This window comes from Benincasa hispida, chromosome 9, assembly GCF_009727055.1.
Source record: "Benincasa hispida cultivar B227 chromosome 9, ASM972705v1, whole genome shotgun sequence".
In the NCBI taxonomy this organism is placed as follows: domain Eukaryota; kingdom Viridiplantae; phylum Streptophyta; class Magnoliopsida; order Cucurbitales; family Cucurbitaceae; genus Benincasa; species Benincasa hispida.
The window spans coordinates 19,437,768-19,456,817 of record NC_052357.1 but is presented as its reverse complement, the minus strand read 5'-3'; the positions used below and the strand labels follow the sequence as shown (position 1 = coordinate 19,456,817).

At 33.1% G+C, this 19,050-nt stretch overlaps 1 protein-coding gene across 3 annotated transcripts; it reads right to left on the bottom strand.

Moving 5' to 3' along the window:
* Window positions 1-8,961: 8,961 nt before the first annotated feature.
* Window positions 8,962-17,530, bottom strand: LOC120085520 (ABC transporter C family member 4-like). Of its 3 annotated transcripts, none has more exons than XM_039041537.1 (12): window positions 17,423-17,530; window positions 14,422-16,587; window positions 13,909-14,229; window positions 13,431-13,517; window positions 12,730-13,350; window positions 12,441-12,605; window positions 11,937-12,231; window positions 11,597-11,811; window positions 10,682-10,987; window positions 10,234-10,297; window positions 9,880-10,119; window positions 8,962-9,275 (listed from the first exon to the last, which is right to left on the bottom strand). In XM_039041537.1, the coding sequence occupies exons 2-12, from the start codon at window positions 16,507-16,509 to the stop codon at window positions 9,175-9,177; spliced, it is 4,503 nt and encodes a 1,500-aa protein (XP_038897465.1). In that variant the 5' UTR covers window positions 16,510-16,587; window positions 17,423-17,530; the 3' UTR covers window positions 8,962-9,174. The 3 variants fall into 3 exon arrangements, with proteins under 3 accessions (XP_038897465.1, XP_038897464.1, XP_038897466.1); XM_039041536.1 differs by lacking the exon at window positions 17,423-17,530 and adding an exon at window positions 17,215-17,413; XM_039041538.1 differs by lacking the exon at window positions 17,423-17,530 and adding an exon at window positions 17,051-17,142.
* Between the last annotated feature and the right edge of the window lie 1,520 nt (window positions 17,531-19,050).

The window sequence follows — 19,050 nt, the reverse complement described above, 5'->3', positions numbered from 1 at the left end:
TTTTAAAAATTAATTAAACTATTTAATTAATCAAAGTTAAATTAATATCAAATATTAAATTAATTAAACAACAATTCCAAAAAACATAATATTTATGTATTTAATATTCAAATTGAATTTAAATATTATCCAATTCTCCAATTTCATTTAATAGGATTTAGACGTGTAATTAAATTGTATATAATTACTAATTTCCTTAATTTGAATTTGAACGCTTCAAATTTACTTATCACGCTATTCTAAGGTTTAATCTGTTTTTAAGCTAGTAGGGGGACCTAATGGATCTATAGATCATGGGCCCCAACGATCTGAGATTAACCGGCTAAACTCTTTAACCTGAATTAACCAACACTCATTTACTACCAAGTCACTTCACTAAAGCACAGTAGTTGCACTCCCCTCACTGTAGATATATTTCTGTCCACTTGATTTAACCATAATCAGTAAATCACAGGTTGTTCGTAATAACGATAGGTCAAATGTTGTTTTACCCCCGAAATTACATCTTGGTCCTTAAGTCTCATTGATCATCTAATGAATAATTGGTTTGTGATCCAATCACCAAACTGAGTCCCTCTCAGGCCAATAAAAATGTGAGACCCCTTGTTTAAGACCTGGAATCAGTAATTAAGAGAACGAGCTATTTACTAACCCTAAAAGCAGGTAGAAGTGAATTTCGTCTTGTATTCTAAGTCCCTAGCTATTTACCTAGACTTATCCCTGAAATGAAAGTCTTATTGTGCCGACACTGTTGAGCCAACCCTCATCCATGCAAAGCTATGGATAATTCCGAATAAATAGGAGTTCATAGTTAGCTCAGGATTGAGGTCGAATTACCTAGGTCATCGATTTGAATTAGTCAGTCTTAAACAGTAAATAGCATTATAAAGTAAGAGTGACTTATTTCTTGGTACGGTTTTAAACAAACTCTTTACATAGGATACCTCCACTCGCATGTCTCCACATGAACGATCTAGGACCACATCGTATGTACTAAATATAGAGTGGGCCACATCCAATAGTGTTACCAGAATAAGATGTCCAACCTTATTCGTATACTATAGACCGTTTTGGCTATTTAATCGAACTTGATCCATCCTTATGTCACCACAAAAGTCCAAGTACTCATGTAATAGCCATGGATCTTAGTTTATTGGATTTAGGCTTTTACAAGTGCAATTTACATATTCAATAACATATTTATTGAATAAACTTCAATAACATCTTTATTTCAAATAGAATATTAACAAACTGCGAGTTTTATGACATATAACCCAACAAACTCCCACTTGAACTAAAATTTCAGTGAATTTACATATATACAAATATACAATATAAATATACAATGTTGAGTTTAAGAGAATAAATACAATAAACTAGGGCACCAGATACCTAATAATTCTCCCACTTGCCCTAGATTTATCTATTTTGTAGTCCTAGTCCCACTAGGTGACCTTGAATACTTTAGCTGTGAGAGCCTTTGTAAATGGATCAGTTAAGTTGTCTTCTGAGACTATTTGCGTGACGATCACGCTCCTCGGTGTACTATCTCTCTGATGAGATGGTACTTGCGCTTGATGTGTTTTTCGTGTTTATGGCTTCTTGGTTCTTTGGAATTTACAACTACTCCACTATTATCACAATAAAGAGTGATTGGCAGGTGCATATTTGGAACCACTTCCAAATCGGTCAAGAACTTTCTAAGCCATACTGTTTCCTTGGCTGCTTCACATGTAGCTATGTACTCTACTTCCATGGTAGAATCAGCAATACAACTTTGCTTTATACTCTTCCATACTATAGCTCTTCCATTCAGAGTGAATACTGACCCTGGAGTGATTTCCTCGAATCCACATTGGTCTGAAAGTCAGAATCAGTGTATCCAGTAAGGATCAGATCATTAGCACCATACACAAGTATATAGTCCCTCGTTCTCCAAAGATACTTGAGGATGTTTTTAACGACAGTCCAATGATCATATCCAGGATTGGACTAATACCTGCTAACAATTCCAACTGCATAGCGTATGTCGTGGCGTGTACATAACATGTCAAACATCAAACTTCCAACTGTTGGTGTTTAAGGAATTCATTTCATAACCTCAACCCCTTGAGGTGTCTTAGGACATTGTTCCTTAGACAAATGAATTTCATGCCTGAAAGGTAACATTCCTTTTTGGAATTTTTCATGTTATATCTTGACAACATTTTGTCTATATAAGATGCTTGAGATAATGCTAGCATTCTGTTTTTGCGATTTCGAACTATTTGGATCCCAATAACATATTGTGCATCTCCCAAATTCTTCATTTGAAATTGCGATGCCAACCATCTCTTAACGTCAGCAAGGAATCCTTTCTCATTCCTTATCATCAACATATAAAACTAGAAAGGCTACACTTTTGTTGACAATCTTATAAACACAAAGTTCATCAATATTTTGTTCAAAACCATAAGATTTGATCGCAGTGTCAAATCTCATATTCTAGGACCGCGACACTTGTTTCAACCCAAAATAAATTTTTTAAGCTCGCAAACCTTTTGCTCTTGACCCTGTTTTATAAACCTCTCTGGTTGAGACATATAAGTACTCTCTTCAAGATATCTACTTAGAAAGACTGTTTTGACATCCATTTTTCAGATTTTATAATCATAAAATGCAGCAATGGACAAGAGTATTCTAATAGATCATGGCAACCGGATAAAAGGTTTTTTCATAGTCCACCCCCTTTCTTTGGGTAAACTCTTTTGTCACGAGTCTAGCTTTGTAGGTCTGTACCTTACCAGCTTGATCTCGTTTTCTCTTGTAGATCCATTTGCAACCAATAAGTTTTATCCCTTTTGGTTGATCTACAAGTTCCCAGACTAAATTGAAGTACATTGGCTCCATTTCGAGGTCCATGACTTTTATCCATTGGTCTTTATCTACATCTTCCATTGTCTGATTAAAAGTCAATGGATCCTCTAAACCTTCATTAGATATGACGACCTGAGTTTTTGTTACACCCATGTAACGGTCAGGCTGATGAAAAACCCTCCCACTACGTCAAGGCATTCTCAACTCTTGAGAATGATGTGAAGTACCAGTTTCATTAACAACTTTTATTAAAGGACCAGCTTGATCAACAACTCTTGTCGATTAATCTGTAGTTTCGCTGGACATCTCACTTAATACTAGCTTACTGCGAGGTTAATGATTCTTTATGTGGTCTTCCTCGAGAAATGTTACATTTGTCGATACAAATACTTTATCTTCCTAAGAATCATAGAAATAATCATCTTTTGTCTCTTTAGGATAGCCTACAAATAGGCATATTTTCGAATAACGTTCCAATTTCTTTGGGTTTTGCAATAGTACATATGTTGGACATCCCCAAATTCTGAAGTGACGTAAACTACCTTTACGTCCTCTCCATAACTTGTAAGATGTTTCTGAAACGAGGGAACCATGTTCAAAATATATACAACAGTCTCTACTGCATGTCCTCAAAAGGAATTATATAACTGAGCATAACTCATCATTGAACGAACCAAAGGCTTAATGTTGTTGTTTTCTTTTATCTGTCTTCATGTTTTTTTTAGTAACTTTTGTATATTTTAAGTTTTATTTTTCTTATTGTAATTATTTACTTTTAATGAAGAAACATGGATCATTTTCATATGTTGGGTGTTTAAAAAATGAGCAAAGAATATCTATGTCTAGTAGACAGTGCAACTACACAAACAATACTTACAAATAAAAAAATATTTTTTCAAATTGACAATGCATTATTCTCTAGTCAATCAAAGAGAAATCTTCTAAGTTTTAAAGATATACGTTGCAATGGTTATCATATTGAGACTGATAGTAAGAATAATGTGGAATATCTATATATTATCTCTACTATCTCGAAAAACGTATATTGGAAAAGTTGTCTGCTTTATCTTTTGGATTGTATTATACTCATATACGAGTAATTGAAACATATGCAACAATAACCTGAAGTTCATAAATCCAGATATATTTGCTATTTGGCATGATAGATTGGGTCATCCAAGGTCTATAATGATTAGAAGAATTATTGAGAATTCAAGTGGACACCCATTGAAGAGCCCGAAGATTCTTCAATCTAATGAATTATCATATGATGCTTGCTCTCAAGAAAAATTAATAATTAGACCATTACCAACTAAAATGGGAACTGAATCACCTATATTTTTAGAATGTATTTATGATGATATATATGGACTTATTAACCCATCAAGTGAACCATTTGGATATTTTATGGTATTAATAGATGCATCCAGTATTGGTCACACGTGTATTTATTATCAAGTCAAAATCTTGCATTTGCTAAATTACTTGTTCAAATAATTAAGTTTAGAGCACAATTTCTTGATTATATAAAAGATCATTCATCTAGATAATGCTGGTGAATTTACATCACAAGTTTTTGATAATTATTATTTGTCAATTGGGATTAGTGTTGAACATTCTGTAGCTCATGTTTATACATAAAATGGTTTAACAAAATCATCTATAAAACGTTTGCGATTAGTTGCAAGACCATTACTTAGGAGAGCTAAGCTTCCTTCATTTGTATGAGGACATGCTATTTTGCATACAACATCACTTGTACGCATTAGACCAGTAGTTTATCATAAGTACTCGCAATTGCAATTAACTTATGGTCATGAGCTAAATATTTTCCATCTGATAATTTTTAGATGTGCAGTATACGTTCCAATTGCTCCACTACAATGCACTAAGATGGGTCCTCAAAAGAGGTTAGGAATATATGTTGGATATGATTCTCCATCAATTATTAAATATCTTGAACCCTTGTCGGGTAATGTATTTACTGCACGATTTGTTGATTACCATTTTAATGAGACAAATTTTCTAATATTAGGGGGAGGAATTAAGGAATTGGAAAAAAAAATTATATAGAATGCATCGTTATTGTCTCATTTAGATCCCCATACAGATCAATGTAAACTTGAAATTCAAAAAATAATTCATTTGCAAAATATAGCAAATCAATTATCAGATGCGAAGAAAGTAATTAAGTCACATATACCAGATACAAATATTCCATAAAAAATTGATATCCCAACACAACAAATTGTCACTAATGAGTCTAAAGCATGCTAGAAGCGTTGTAAACCAATGGGTTCCAAAGATAAAAGTCCTCGAAAACGAAAAATAATTAATAGTAAAAAAGACTTGGTTGAGGCTGTAAATACCTATGAAGAAATTCTCGAACATGACTAGTGAGGAAGGTGAAATACCTAAAGATAATAATGAGACTTCAATAAAATATGTCATGACAGGAAAAAGATGGAATCGAACTAATATAGTTATTGACAACATTTTTGCATATAATGTTACTTTTAATATTATATCTGAAATGAGGATTCTGAACCAAAATCTGTTAAAGAATGTCGACATAGAAAAGATTGGCTTCAGTGAAAAGAAGCAATCGAGGTAGAATTAAACTCATTTTCAAAATGGCAAGTTTTTTTTACTAATAGTCAGAACACCAGAAGGTGTCAAACCTGTGCAAATGGGTATTTGTGAGGAAAAGAAAAGAAAATAATGAGATCACAAGATACAAAGCAAAACTAGTTGCAAAAGGTTTTTCACAAAGACCTGGTATTGATTATAAGGAGACATATTCTCGAAAAAACAAAATTTTCCTTAGTTTACAAATTGAGCATTTAGCAGATGAAATATTTATTTATCAGTTGATTTATACATGAAATTTTTTTAAAAGATTTCATATGGACAAAGCACATCCATTAAATATTCCAATGGAAGTCCGTTCATTGGATATAAAGAAAGATATATTTTGACCTCAAGACGATAAAGAACTTTTTGGTCCTAAAGTACCATATCTTAGTACAATTTGTGTACTTATGTATCTTGCTAATAATACAAGACTAGTATTGCATTTTCAGTAAATTTATTAACTAGATATAGTTCTTCTCCTACAAAAAGACATTGGAACGAAATTAATCATATACTCCGTTATCTCCGAGGAACAATTCATATGGGTTTGTTTTGTCAAATAAATAAAACTTTGACCTAGTTGGTTGTGCAGATTTTAGATATTTATCTGATCCACACAAAGTTAGATCTCAAATAGATTATCTGTTCATATGTGGAGGAACTGCTATATCATTACGATCGGTGAAACAGACCAAAACGGTCACATCCTCAAATCATGCTGAAATTCTTACAATTCACAAGGCTAGTCGAGAATATGTATGGCTAAGATCAATGACTTAACACATTCGTGAAACATGTGGCTTGTCTTCTAATAAAAATTTTCCAACAATAGTATACGAAGACAACACAGCTTGCATAGCCCAAATCAAAGGATGATATATTAAAGGAGATAGCTTTTCTACACTCATGATCTTGAAGAAAATGACGACATCACTATATAACAAATTTGTTCGAAGGATAACCTGACAAACTTATTTACAAATGCATTACCAACCACAACTTTTGAAAAATTGGTGCACAACATTGGAATGCGGCAACTCAGAGATATTAAGTGATGTTTTCATGAGGGGAGTAAATATATTGTATTATTTTATGAATATATATTATATGAAATATGTACTCTTTTTTCTTCACTAGGATATTTCCCATTGGGTTTTTCGTAATAAGGTTTTAATGAGGCATATTTCATATATATATGGGCATCTAAGGGGAAGTATTAAAAATATTATAAAAATAAATAGATGTCCATTGCTTAGAGTCATAAAAGCCATGTGTGTCAATCTTCATGTTGCACACGTGCCTTGTAGTTATTCATGCTTGGTGTCTATATAAGATCACATCCTACTTGCCACTTTGCCTATAAATAGTGGCATTTGATGGATCTTAAAATCACACACATTGGTGAGAAATCCACTACAAATTTCCACTAAGTTTCATAATTTTAGTTATTTTATTTTATTATTATATTTTATTTATTTATTATTATATTATATTTTCTCCTTATTCATTGTGCTCCTCAATTTCATAACATAATAAGCATATTTATGCATCCAAAAAATACCACCTCTGTCAAGACAAGATGGAAGATGAGTTATATACTAAATAGGTTAAATTATATTTTTAAAAAAGTCCTTGAACTTTATATTTTGTGTCAAAAAATACTTTTTAACTTTCAAAAAGTTTATAAAAAAACCTTAAACTTTCAAAAAACGTTTTAAAAAATACTCTTACCATTAGTTTTAGATGAAAATCATTAGTGTTTTGTTTCAAAAATACCCTCAAACTTTTTTAAAAAAAATATATATATTCTTACTATTAGTATATATGAGCAGATATAGTTAATACCTTGTTACAAAAATTATTCTAAAATTAAAAAACAAATAGGGTGAAAATGCTTCTATCGTTAGGATAAATAGATTTGTTTGAAGTTTTCTTGAGTTAGAAAAATATAGATATCATAGATATCTTTTTTTTTTTTTTTTTCATATTAGATACTTTCATTTTTCTCTCATTTTTCTAATTCCTACACCCATTTTCTAAGCAACTAAAATAAAAACAAAACTTTAAGTTAAAAAAAATACCACAAAATCTAACAAGAATTCAAAATCATAATCTTCTTCTAAAACATACCAAAATGATAAAATAGTCAAATAAAAAAAATATGCATTATGCTATTAACACACTTAACTACTATATACCTCGACTCAAGGGAGACATTTTATTTCTTTAATCTTTTTTAGATAAACTAATGTCAAACAATCAACAAAAAATGGGGTAAAGGGAGATGGAAAGTAAAAAGAAGGAAAATAGATAAGTCCACAAGCATTAACAACTTATGTTCATATACTAATAAAAAAAGGTATTTTTGACACAAAACAATAATTGTTTCCATTCAAAATTAACAATAACGATATTTTTTTCAACTCTTTTTAAAAGTTTAAAACTTTTGAAAGTTTAAAATTATTTTTTACACAAAAAAATACAGAGTTGAAGGATATTTTGTATAATCTAATGTACTAAATAAATAACTTGAATCAGAAGCTTCACATGCTTCAATGCTTTTAATAACTTTTTCTTTTCTTTCCTTTTTTATATTTTTATATATTTCCTTTAAACAATATATAAATAATAAAACACTACTCGCGCAATGTAGGGCATGGAGATTACTTCCCATTCTCCCTACCAATTAATTTTATTTTTATATATTTGTTACTTTTTTTTTAATCGATAAAAAATATTTAAATTAGTTATTTATTTCACGTGGAAACTCTCATGTAAAGAGAAATTTACTAAATTTCAACCCATAAAATTTTAATCTTAATTAAAAAAAAAAAAAAAGGTACACTCGATAGGGATGGATTGCTAGCCCCATTAACAGTCGATCAAGTCCCACAGAGAAAATGACATTATATATTTGTTTTTAGGAAATTTTTTACAAATAAAAAACATCAAACGATTTATATAAATAGTAAAAAGAACACTTAAATTTCTATCCACGTTTATTTCTATCACAGAGAGACACTAATAGATTTTTATCCGTTTCTATCAAAGAAAATTAAAATTTTACTATTTTATATAAATAGTTTCCCTTATTTTTAATTATAATAATCAGCTTCTTAAAAAACTCTCCCAAACACGGACTTAAGCACTAGGCACATGTTGGGCACCTCACTTTGTGCCTTATGTGAAACTTAATGCCTAAAGTCCAAGGCTTTGGGACCTTTTTATTATTTTGAACAACTACTAATCATTTGGGTTTTTTTTTTCTTCTTTTTGATTAACTAAAAAGATAAAATTTATTAAGCCTAGATGCAAAATTCGTTGTATTTAGGAATTTTTTCATATTCCCACTTTAACTAAGTTTCACTTTTTTATGCAGTACTTTTTTGTTCATTATGTTGTATTTTTATATCGTGTCTCGCAAAAAAAAATAAAAAAATAAAAAGACGAAGCCTTTATCACGCCATGAGCTTTAGAAAACCCTGATAATAATAATACATAATAGAGAAACTCACGTCCTACGCAACTAAAGAGAATGTGTGCAAAATTACAAAAATTATAATTAAAAGAAAAAATCCTACTACTAAATTTCTTGTTTGACTTTCCAAAGGGCCAATTGTTTAAGTTTCGTCGAAGACTAGGCTTCAATTGTTTCTTTAGTGATTGCAAATGCACAACGATCACTTACAAATCAGTTGAGCGATTAGCATACTCTTGAACCAATCCCCCGAATAGTGACGGCCTCTCGAGCAATCTAGATGGTTTGTCAAACTCTTTAGCAAGTCCTGTCGAACAATAGAGAATTTGTTGTTAAAATGTGCTTTATAAGCCAACCTACCATATCAAAATGCAGCCAAAGAAAGAACGAATATTTTGTGTTGAACATCCTATCCTCGGAGCATGGAGAGGCCTCATAATCATTATAATATACATGGGTTGCTCTTTTTATTATCAGTTAGTTTTTAGATGGAAGTCCATATATGTTATAGAGTCCATGAAGCTTAAACGAGCATTCAATAAAAAATATCACATTCTTAGGATTGCTTTAATCTACTAGCATTGGCATAAAAGTTTCAAATCAACTGCAACTGTCTCAAGTTCAGAAAATATGTTCATTCACAATTCAAAGAAAGGATAATAAACTTTTAACTTGTATCCATTTAGTCTTTGAACTACAAAAAAAAAGTTTCAATTATGTCATTAGCCTAAAATCAGTCAAACTCACTTCAAATGTCACGATGTATGGCATAATCCTTAATTAAATACGATCAGCATGCCACATAAGTATTAAAATAACGAAGTTAATGACTAGAACCTCATATCCAATGTTCAAGATGTAATTTTAACCAAAAAATAATCGACGGATGAACGTTAAAAGAGAACACTGACCTGCATCTACAACCAAAACTCTATCACAGTCCATAACTGTTGGGATTCTGTGAGCAATGCTGATAATCGTACACATTACGAAGTCCTCTCGGATGATCTTTTGAATCACGGCGTCGGTTTGCGAGTCGACTGATGCTGTTGCCTCATCCATAAACAAAAGCTGGCTACGCTTTAACATAACCCTTCCTAAACACAGAAGTTGTCTCTGCCCCACACTCCAATTGTCTCCATTAGCAACCACTGACATAGTATACATGATTGGTAAAAATAAGTAATATTTGAACCGAAAGAAAAAAAAAGTTACAAGTTCGAGCAAGATTTGGTTTCAAAAATCTACAGGGAGAAGGCATGCACCTGATGAATCCAGTTTATCAGGTTTTGCAGCAACAATGTCTTTAAGTTGGCACCGCGCGAGGCTCTACAGAGAAGGGAAGAGTTAGGAAATATAATAATATATTGAGATAGGTTAAATCACCAATTAACCCAATTGCTTTGCTACCATATTAATGGTGTGTTTGGAATACATTTTCAAGTGTTTACTTTAAAAAATAAATTATTTTAGAAGAAATTGGAGTATTTGGTAATGTGCATTTTAATCGGTTTTTATCAAAAGTGTTTAAATAAAAATGAGTTTTATTTGAAAAACATTTTTTTCTCAAGTCAATCCAAATGGCCTTAAATCACCAATCAACTCAAAAACTTAAAAGCTAATAGGTCACCGTTAATATTTTTATCAATACTTCAACTCCGGACGTTTACAAGTGAGCATGTCGATGTGGAAGATAAATAGATGCATGATCACCTTCCATATTTCTTCATCAGTATACTGGCCAACTGGATCAATGTTGTTTCTCACAGTTCCTTCAAAAAGAACTGGTTCTTGTGGAATGATCCCAAATCGTGATCGAAGATCATGAAGCCCAAGCCTGCTTATGTCGATGCCGTCCACGATGATTTTCCCTCCTGAAGGTTCAACTAGCCTGAAGAAGACTTGGACCAAAGTTGATTTTCCACTTCCTGTTCTGCCAACAACTCCAATCTTTTCTCCCCCATGAATGCTTAGAGTGATACCCTTGAGAACCAATGGAGTGTTCGGGCGATAACGCACCTGCATGCAAAAACTTTAAATCATATTCAAGTTTCTAAATTTCTACAAGTTTGCATCAAAGTTGTTCAATGTTACGTTGGATGACAGCACAAAAAAATACAGGCAGAAACCACAAATCCTCCTAATTCACTCCTCCATAAATTCCCAACGAGAAAACATAAACCTCACTACTTGGGAATCATGCATTTCAAAAGCTGGATATCAAATAAACCTTTTTGGTTTGACGGATCTATTCTAGTGTCAGTTTGACACTACGGGTCGGAGGTGACCCTCAAAAGTCTTGAGATCTGTTTGAAATCACTTTCTAAGTATCTAAGAAAAACGTTTTTTTTAGTGAAAAAAAGATATTTTTCAGCACTTAGAAAATCATTCCAAACGGATCCTTATTCAAAATTCTAAGTGGAGAACTCAATGATATAAAGTCCTTTGTCGTCTTCCAAAACAGGTATCAATCTCCATACTCAAATTATTAAAAAGAAAATATAAAGTTAGTTTGGACTATAAATTTTCAGGGCATCACTACTGGCTACTCAATACATGTTGCAAAGCCATTACAACTACATACAAAGTTGTGTTTGCAGTGAAGAGACAGAATTCATTGATAATTACCAGTAGGTCTTGTAGATGAACATCACCATGGGTAGGCCAGTTTGGAGGAGGAAGTTTGTCTTTAACCCTCCATGCTGCTTCAGAGGGTATTATGGTAAATTGCTTTATTCTCTCAACAGAAACCATTTTGTTTTCAATGAAGCAGCTCATATAAATGGCCCAAAACAGCACAGTATTCAAAGATAAACCATAAGAAAGTGATAAACCAACAGTTGCTGCATCAAATAGAATAACAGAATTAGACAAATTTCGACCATGTTCTGGTTGAACTTATGAAATATAGAAGACTATTTAGCATGGCTAGATTTCTTTAGAAACATATAGACCTGAATATAAGTACCTGGATTTATAATACTGCTAGGTAATAAGATCATGAACAAGGTAGAGATACAGAGGAAGAGACTTCCAAGCAGCTCCAAACGAAAACCCAACCACTCATTAGATCCATTATTGTGGAAATCCATGCGTAAATTGGCATTGACACGTTTGATATTCTCTAGGCAAAATAGCTCTTGTTTTCTAAAAGAGCGTATTGTCATTACTCCGGTTATGCTTTCTGAAAAGTGATGAATAACAGGTGCTTTTGTGATGGCATCCAGACGAGTTAGCTCACGAGATGACGAAAGGAAATAGCCCTGTATATGAAACGATCAAGATTACATTTACATTAATATGAGATACATGTTGACAAGTTTTGTGTTTACCTGTTTGGATATGATGATACATATTCAAGAGAAATTGGAATGTTGTTAAGTACATGACTAAATGGTTGTAAAACAACAAATATTCAAGCAGCTACAAGTTAGGAAGCGCAAAGCTGACTGAATTAAATTAAAAATCATACCCGATACCATACGTTAAGCCAGCCAAGTGGAATAAGGAAGAAAGCTGTAGGCCAGGAATATTGACATATAATGATGATTATGCCGAGCACAGAGAAGTACATGACGAGAGTACTTCCCAAGAAAAAGGGGATGAACACATCGATGTTGGTCTGATCAGTCGATGCCTGATTAAAGCAAAATAATCCTCAATAAATGGCTTGATTACAACTCCTTTTCGAGCATATTTCCCATATATGAAATGAAACTATTGAATGTACAAAACAGACCATAGAGGCATTGATTTCTTACCCGACTTAGTATCCTTCCTGAAGGTGTAGTGTCAAAAAATGACATGGGAGCATGTAGGATGCAGTTAAGAATTTGTGAGAAGAAAACAGTAGCTGTCTTAAGCCCCAAAAATATAGTGCCAAAGGATCTGAAAGCTACCAAAACCAATGAAACACAAGCAAGTATTGCATAGACGGTAATGAAAAGTGAGGAGTCAAATGATTTGGCATTCCCATCTGAAGTTTCATATGCCAGCCAGTAGTCGCTGGACATGGACGACAATTGCCCTGCCAAAGATAGTGCCAACACAACAGCCACACCCCACCATCCAAAGGCCTCTGTGCAGTAAACTTTGTAGACTGCCCAACCAACTCTTCCTGTTTCTCTCTCTTCATCTTGGATGAGCTTAGAAGAGCCCTTATCTGTGTTTGGCTTATCAACAACATTGTTTTCACCATTGACCTCACTATGCGTGGATGAAGATTTTCGTAGTAAGGGACGGTTTTCAACTGCTTCAGCAGTGCTATTTTCCACACTTTCCATGGAGGTTTCATGTGCAGCAACCAAGGCCTCAAAATCTGTTTCAGTACTTAATAAATCGTTGTACTTGCCCGATTGCACAATCATCCCATCTCGCATTACCTATAGCAAGTAGCACCAAATTTCAGTTCTCTAACTGCAAGGGATAATTTGCTTTAGAAACTTCTACCAAATGAACTTACTAAGATGAGGTCCACATTGTGCAAGAAATCAACTTGGTGAGTAACAAGTATGACAGTCTTGTCTCTGAGAGTTCCCCTAACACACTCCTGGGAAAATCTCATAGAGAAATTAGATAAACATCATTTTATGTGAAATTGGCTCTCCTTTAAAGCAATCATACAGTGAAAAATATGGAGAAAGATGCACCCAATAGATGAGGAGTTAACATTATCCTAAACTATAAAAAACTAAAAGTATATTCAGGAGAGCTTTCAAAATAAATGCACAAAAAATATTTTGATAAAACATGTCTCAGAATAAATCCTTTTATGTTTGATTCTACACAATAAGTACTTTTATCTAAATGTTTTTCCAGTCAAGTACTGGGACCAAAAGCAAAGCACTTTAAATGCTTTAAAACTGTGTTTAAGATAAACACTTTTAAGTCACTCTTAAACAAGATGTAAAGTATTTTGTTCATGTGTTGTTGTTTGTCACCTTGAATATTTCTGACCCAGTGTGAGCATCAACAGCACTAAACACGTCATCAAGGAGATATATGTCACAATCTTGGTATACAGCTCTCGCAAGTTGTATTCTCTGTTTCTGGCCGCCACTTAAATTAATACCACGTTCACCAATCTCCGTTTGATCTCCGAATTCCATCATTTCTAAATCCTTTTCCAGGCAACAAACTCGGATTACTTTGGTATATCTTTGTCTGTCCATTGGCAAACCAAACAATATGTTCTCTTCAATAGTCCCATTCTGTATCCATGATGTTTGGGCAACATAAGCTGTTCTCCCACATACCCGAACCTGTTTTAAGAAAGAGATATGGGGTGATAAAGTTATAATAAATTCTACTAGTAAGAAATTGCAGGTTTTGACTCAGTAGAATACTTTAAATCAGTAGAATAATAAGTCTAACTGGATACTAATTTACATGCAAAATGTTAAAATAACAACAATCTTTTTCACGTGCAGTCATGGATTAAAAAAAAATCATACCCTTCCAGATATTTTGTGCATCTCGCCTAGAACGGAGGCCAAAAGAGAAGATTTCCCAGATCCCACAATGCCAACAATAGCTGTAAGCTCTCCTTTCCTAACATTAAAATTTATATTTTTCAAAACTTCTCCATCCTCATCATCCCAGCTAAATGACCCATCTTGAACCTCCACTGCTATTCCATTGTCACATCCTTCTTCCCTCTCCACTGAATCCTCCTCCAACTCCCCACTCAACATGAAATGATCCAACCTTCCAAGTGATATTACTGCTTGTGATAGTGAAATTAAAGACTGAGGGAAGGTTCTGATAGGCTCCTGCACAAGTTTGAAGAGACTCATTGCTGTAAAAACTGTCCCCGCATCCAGTTGAATGCCTAAGAGGATTGCACAGCCAAAGGTAACAGTTGATATCAGTGCTGGAGCGCTCCCCAGCACCACCATAGTGATAGATACTGAATACATGAACTTGGTAAGCCATTTAAACTCAGTCCCACGGAAAGTTTCGACTCTTTTTTGAAAATGTTCCTCCCATGCTTGGAACTTAATCACGCGCATATTGTTAAGCATCTCATTTGTTGCTTTCATCCTTGAATCACGACCCATCATCACTTGCCTCATGAACCTATTGTTATTCTTGGTTGTAAAAAGAACAAACAAAAAGACAGCCAAAAGTCCAACTGCTGCAGCAGCCACTGCTGCACCAAGATAGGCATATAAGAGTACAAAGGCTATAGCAACTTGAAATGGTGTCAACCATATAGCATGTAACTGCAACATCATATCTGAAAGTTGCTGGGCATCTACAGCCATATAATTTACAATCTGTCCAATCCCATGTGCCTGCCGGGCGGATGAGGATAACTTTAGGCCTTTCTTGTATATTGAAGTAATAAGGGTACACCGAATAAGCATTCCTAGCTTCTGGGAGCTGAAATTGAAGTGATGAGTAGTTAACACCTCAAAAAATTTAGCAAACACGAGGGTCAATATGAGGTAGTATCCTTCATAAGGGGAGCTTCTTTTTCCAGCAGTATAATCAACAAAATTTTGGATAAGGACAGGCCCCATAAACATGACGCCAAGACGGATGACTGCAAGAACACCAGTGAAGAGAATATCTTTCCAGAAGCACCGAAACAATGTGGTTTGAACAGGATTCTCAGATCTCTCGTGTGGTTTAGGCCATTTTGATTCAAATATTGCTAGCCTTGTTGCAGCTCTATGTTCTGGAGCAAGGGATGGTACTTGGTCAATAACTAAAGGGGCTACATAACCTTTTTTAAGCAAAGGGTTCATCCAAAGCCAGAGTAATTTGGACAGTGAAGAAGCTGAAGCATAGGCAGTCACATTGGATCCATTTGAGGGTTCAAATTCCTCGCCGTCTTTATTAATCTCTTGTACTGTTCTGGTCATCATAATGCCAGTTGATCCTTCGATAGCAATATAAAGAAGAACCATTGACAATGGCAAGAAAACTATGAAAACAATGTCATCGAACCTCAAGTTGGGTTCCTCAGTTTCTTTGGAAGAAACCAGACGAATAATCCCAGATGCAGTAAAGAGACAAACAATAATGAAATTTGCAGTCCAATAAAGCCGGAGTGTTAATGGATGCCTAGCAGCTTCAAACCTCTTTTCATGAATGATCAAGATAGCAATCACTGAATGAGTTACAGCTTGAACTAACCAAAATAATCCATTGGTTAAAGTCCATTGCGCTTGTTTACTCATAGTAAATGCTAAAATACAAAAGACAGTGCAAATTAAGGCAAACAGAACACTCAAAATCAAAGAGAGTTTGAACCAGATAGTAGTCTCGAGACAAGCTCTACTCTTCTCAATGAGAAGTTCATTCAAATCAGAGTCGGACCGGCCTTTGGCAGTGAACTTTGAATATAGCTTTTGGGATGCAAATAATATGACAAGAAGTAGAAATAGAAGATCAACTAAGGATAAAATTGCTCTTTGAGGACATGGAGATAGAAAAGTGAATTGCAGCCATTGGGAAGTGGTTGAAGGATAAGTCCCTTTTGAAGATTGAATCGCAATGCAAGAGAGCGATGTTAACCACGAAACAGAAGCCATATTCCTTGATTTGTACAAAAAATATCGATCCAGCTTTATTCGTATAGTTGAGGAAACAACAATCCCATCTCACAGTTCCTAAAAAGCAAATACAACAGAAAGGAAAAAAAACATATAAGCCCATAGATGACCAACTTTTGACAACGCAAGAGAAATCATAACAAACATCTGAAATGTACATTGAAACTAAGAGATTCTAACAAAAATACAAAGCCAGGAAGAAGGCTAAAACTTAATGATTTAATTTATCCATGACAGCAACTCACTAATGATTGAATCCAATGGCTTGTGAATTGTGAAGGATAAGAGAAGAAGAGAAATCACACATGTAAAACAGAATCTCACAACCCAGAAGATAAAACATACAGACAATCAAAAGAAGAAGCCAAAACTAATTTAAAATGAACAAAAGAGGAGGAACTTCCAAAGCATTTGAGGCAAAAAGAAAAACAAAAGAATGAACAACACGAAGGTAAAACAAATACTTAGGCCCAAACCAAAACTCAGAAAAATGAATATAAACAAATACTAAAAGGGCAACCTCAGCAATCTGCAGGAAAATTGTAAAGATTAATATATATATATAAAGAACCCAATAAAATATTGCTCCCTTCTCCCAAACACCAAAGAGAGAAATGTGAGAAATGAAGCTTACTAAGCTTTACAGGCGTGAGCAAAAAGAAAAACCATCATTAAGCTACTTACAGAGTCATTAGCTACAAAAACAGAGGTCCATTAATGGCAGCTGATTTGGGGTCATGGGCATTACTGAAATAGCTCTAAATTTCCCATGGAAATGGAAACAGAGACGTATTTGACTAATGAGTGAAGAATTGCATGATGAAGAAACAAACAAATGAAGAACCATTCAAGAAGAAAAAGAAAAATGGGGAAGATTTTAATTCAAACTCACAGTTGACAGAAAAAGGTAGAAGACGTGGAAAATTTTTCGAGGAGAAAGTTAATATTGATGGAAAGAAACAGATTCATAGAACCTATGAAATTCACCCATAGATAGAGATATAAGATATGAATATAATAGGATACGAGGATATGTTAATTTATAAAAAGATTAAGATATTGATATGTTGAAGATATGGTTTAAGAATATAGATAAATTTAAAATAGTATAAATACTGTAAAATAATATAAAAAATAACATGTTGAAGTAAAATAGTCAACAAAATACAATACAAAAGTGACTCATATTTATTAAAAAGTGATTCATATTGATTAAAGAAGAAAGAGATTAAAGGAAGAAATAGTTGAATTGTTGAAGATATTCAAGTGGATTATATTTTAGTGAATTTTGCAAGAACTCATATGTGAAGGTAAAGATTAAATGATTATAAGATTTGGTCTTTTATTTTTATTTTTTTCTTCTTAGAGCTTTTTAAATAGACAGCTTGGTTTTAGATTGAAAAAGAATAAATGAGTTGTTTATCTCTTTTTCTTTAAAAAAATGTAAACGTAAAAATAAATACGTCAAATAACGTGTTAAATACGTATCTATCAAATATCAATATCATTTTTCGCCTATTTACGTATGCTTCATAACCATAGAACCATTTAAGAATATTTCGTGTTAATGTATTATTTCTTGCGGCCGGTTCGGCTGGGGCCTTATTGATTATTTTGTTTGTTTCTCTTTCGTTTCATTTGTTTCATTTGAGGTATCTTTTCTTAAAATCGGATAACTCCAATTTCATCTGGGCCCACGCTTTGACAATTGAAGTTTTCTTCAAAAAAAAAAAAAAAAAAAAAAATGCTGCTAATTATTTATATTATGTGGTTAATTGTCTTTTTAATAAAATGTAAACCTAAGCTATATTTGTATTTATGCTATTTACTATATAGATCCTAAAATTTAGTAGAGTATGCTATATATAAACTCTCTAACCTTAAAGTCTCATCTGTAATCATCAGTGATATGATATTTCTCATTAATAATAAAATTATTATTTACTTTTATCTATAGATGTAGCTAATACATTATTAATTTACCACATAGATCTCCGTGTCTATTTTTCTACCGTTTACATTTTTCTATTTTCTTTGATTGTCGATTTCAGAATAACTAACTAGTTAATGAGCCACTTTATTACATCATCTTAAAACATATCAAAATCACAAAGGGTTGAAAATCATTATCGTATCGATCATTACTTGTCAACAACTTCTAGTTCCACATAATTTGAGAGACAAACTTTCACTCAAATTGAATAAATACTTGCTTTGATTGTTATAGGGGCACATTCCTTTTAAGGCTACTACTCCAACTAGCTCTAAAGGTAGTGAAATATCTTGATTGAGAGAATAGTCACCAACATAATCTTCTATTGTAACACCCATCCCAAGCGAATGGACAAATCCAGTTTCATCGGTATTAAACTTAAAAGGAGAGTAATGTGATCAATGGCCATTTTATAGATATATAATGTAGATTCAAATATGTCTAATAATATACATTAATATCCATATATATGGCTGATTCTTTAAGTTTTCAATTTGATTTCAATTTAAGTCCTCGAGTTTCAAATA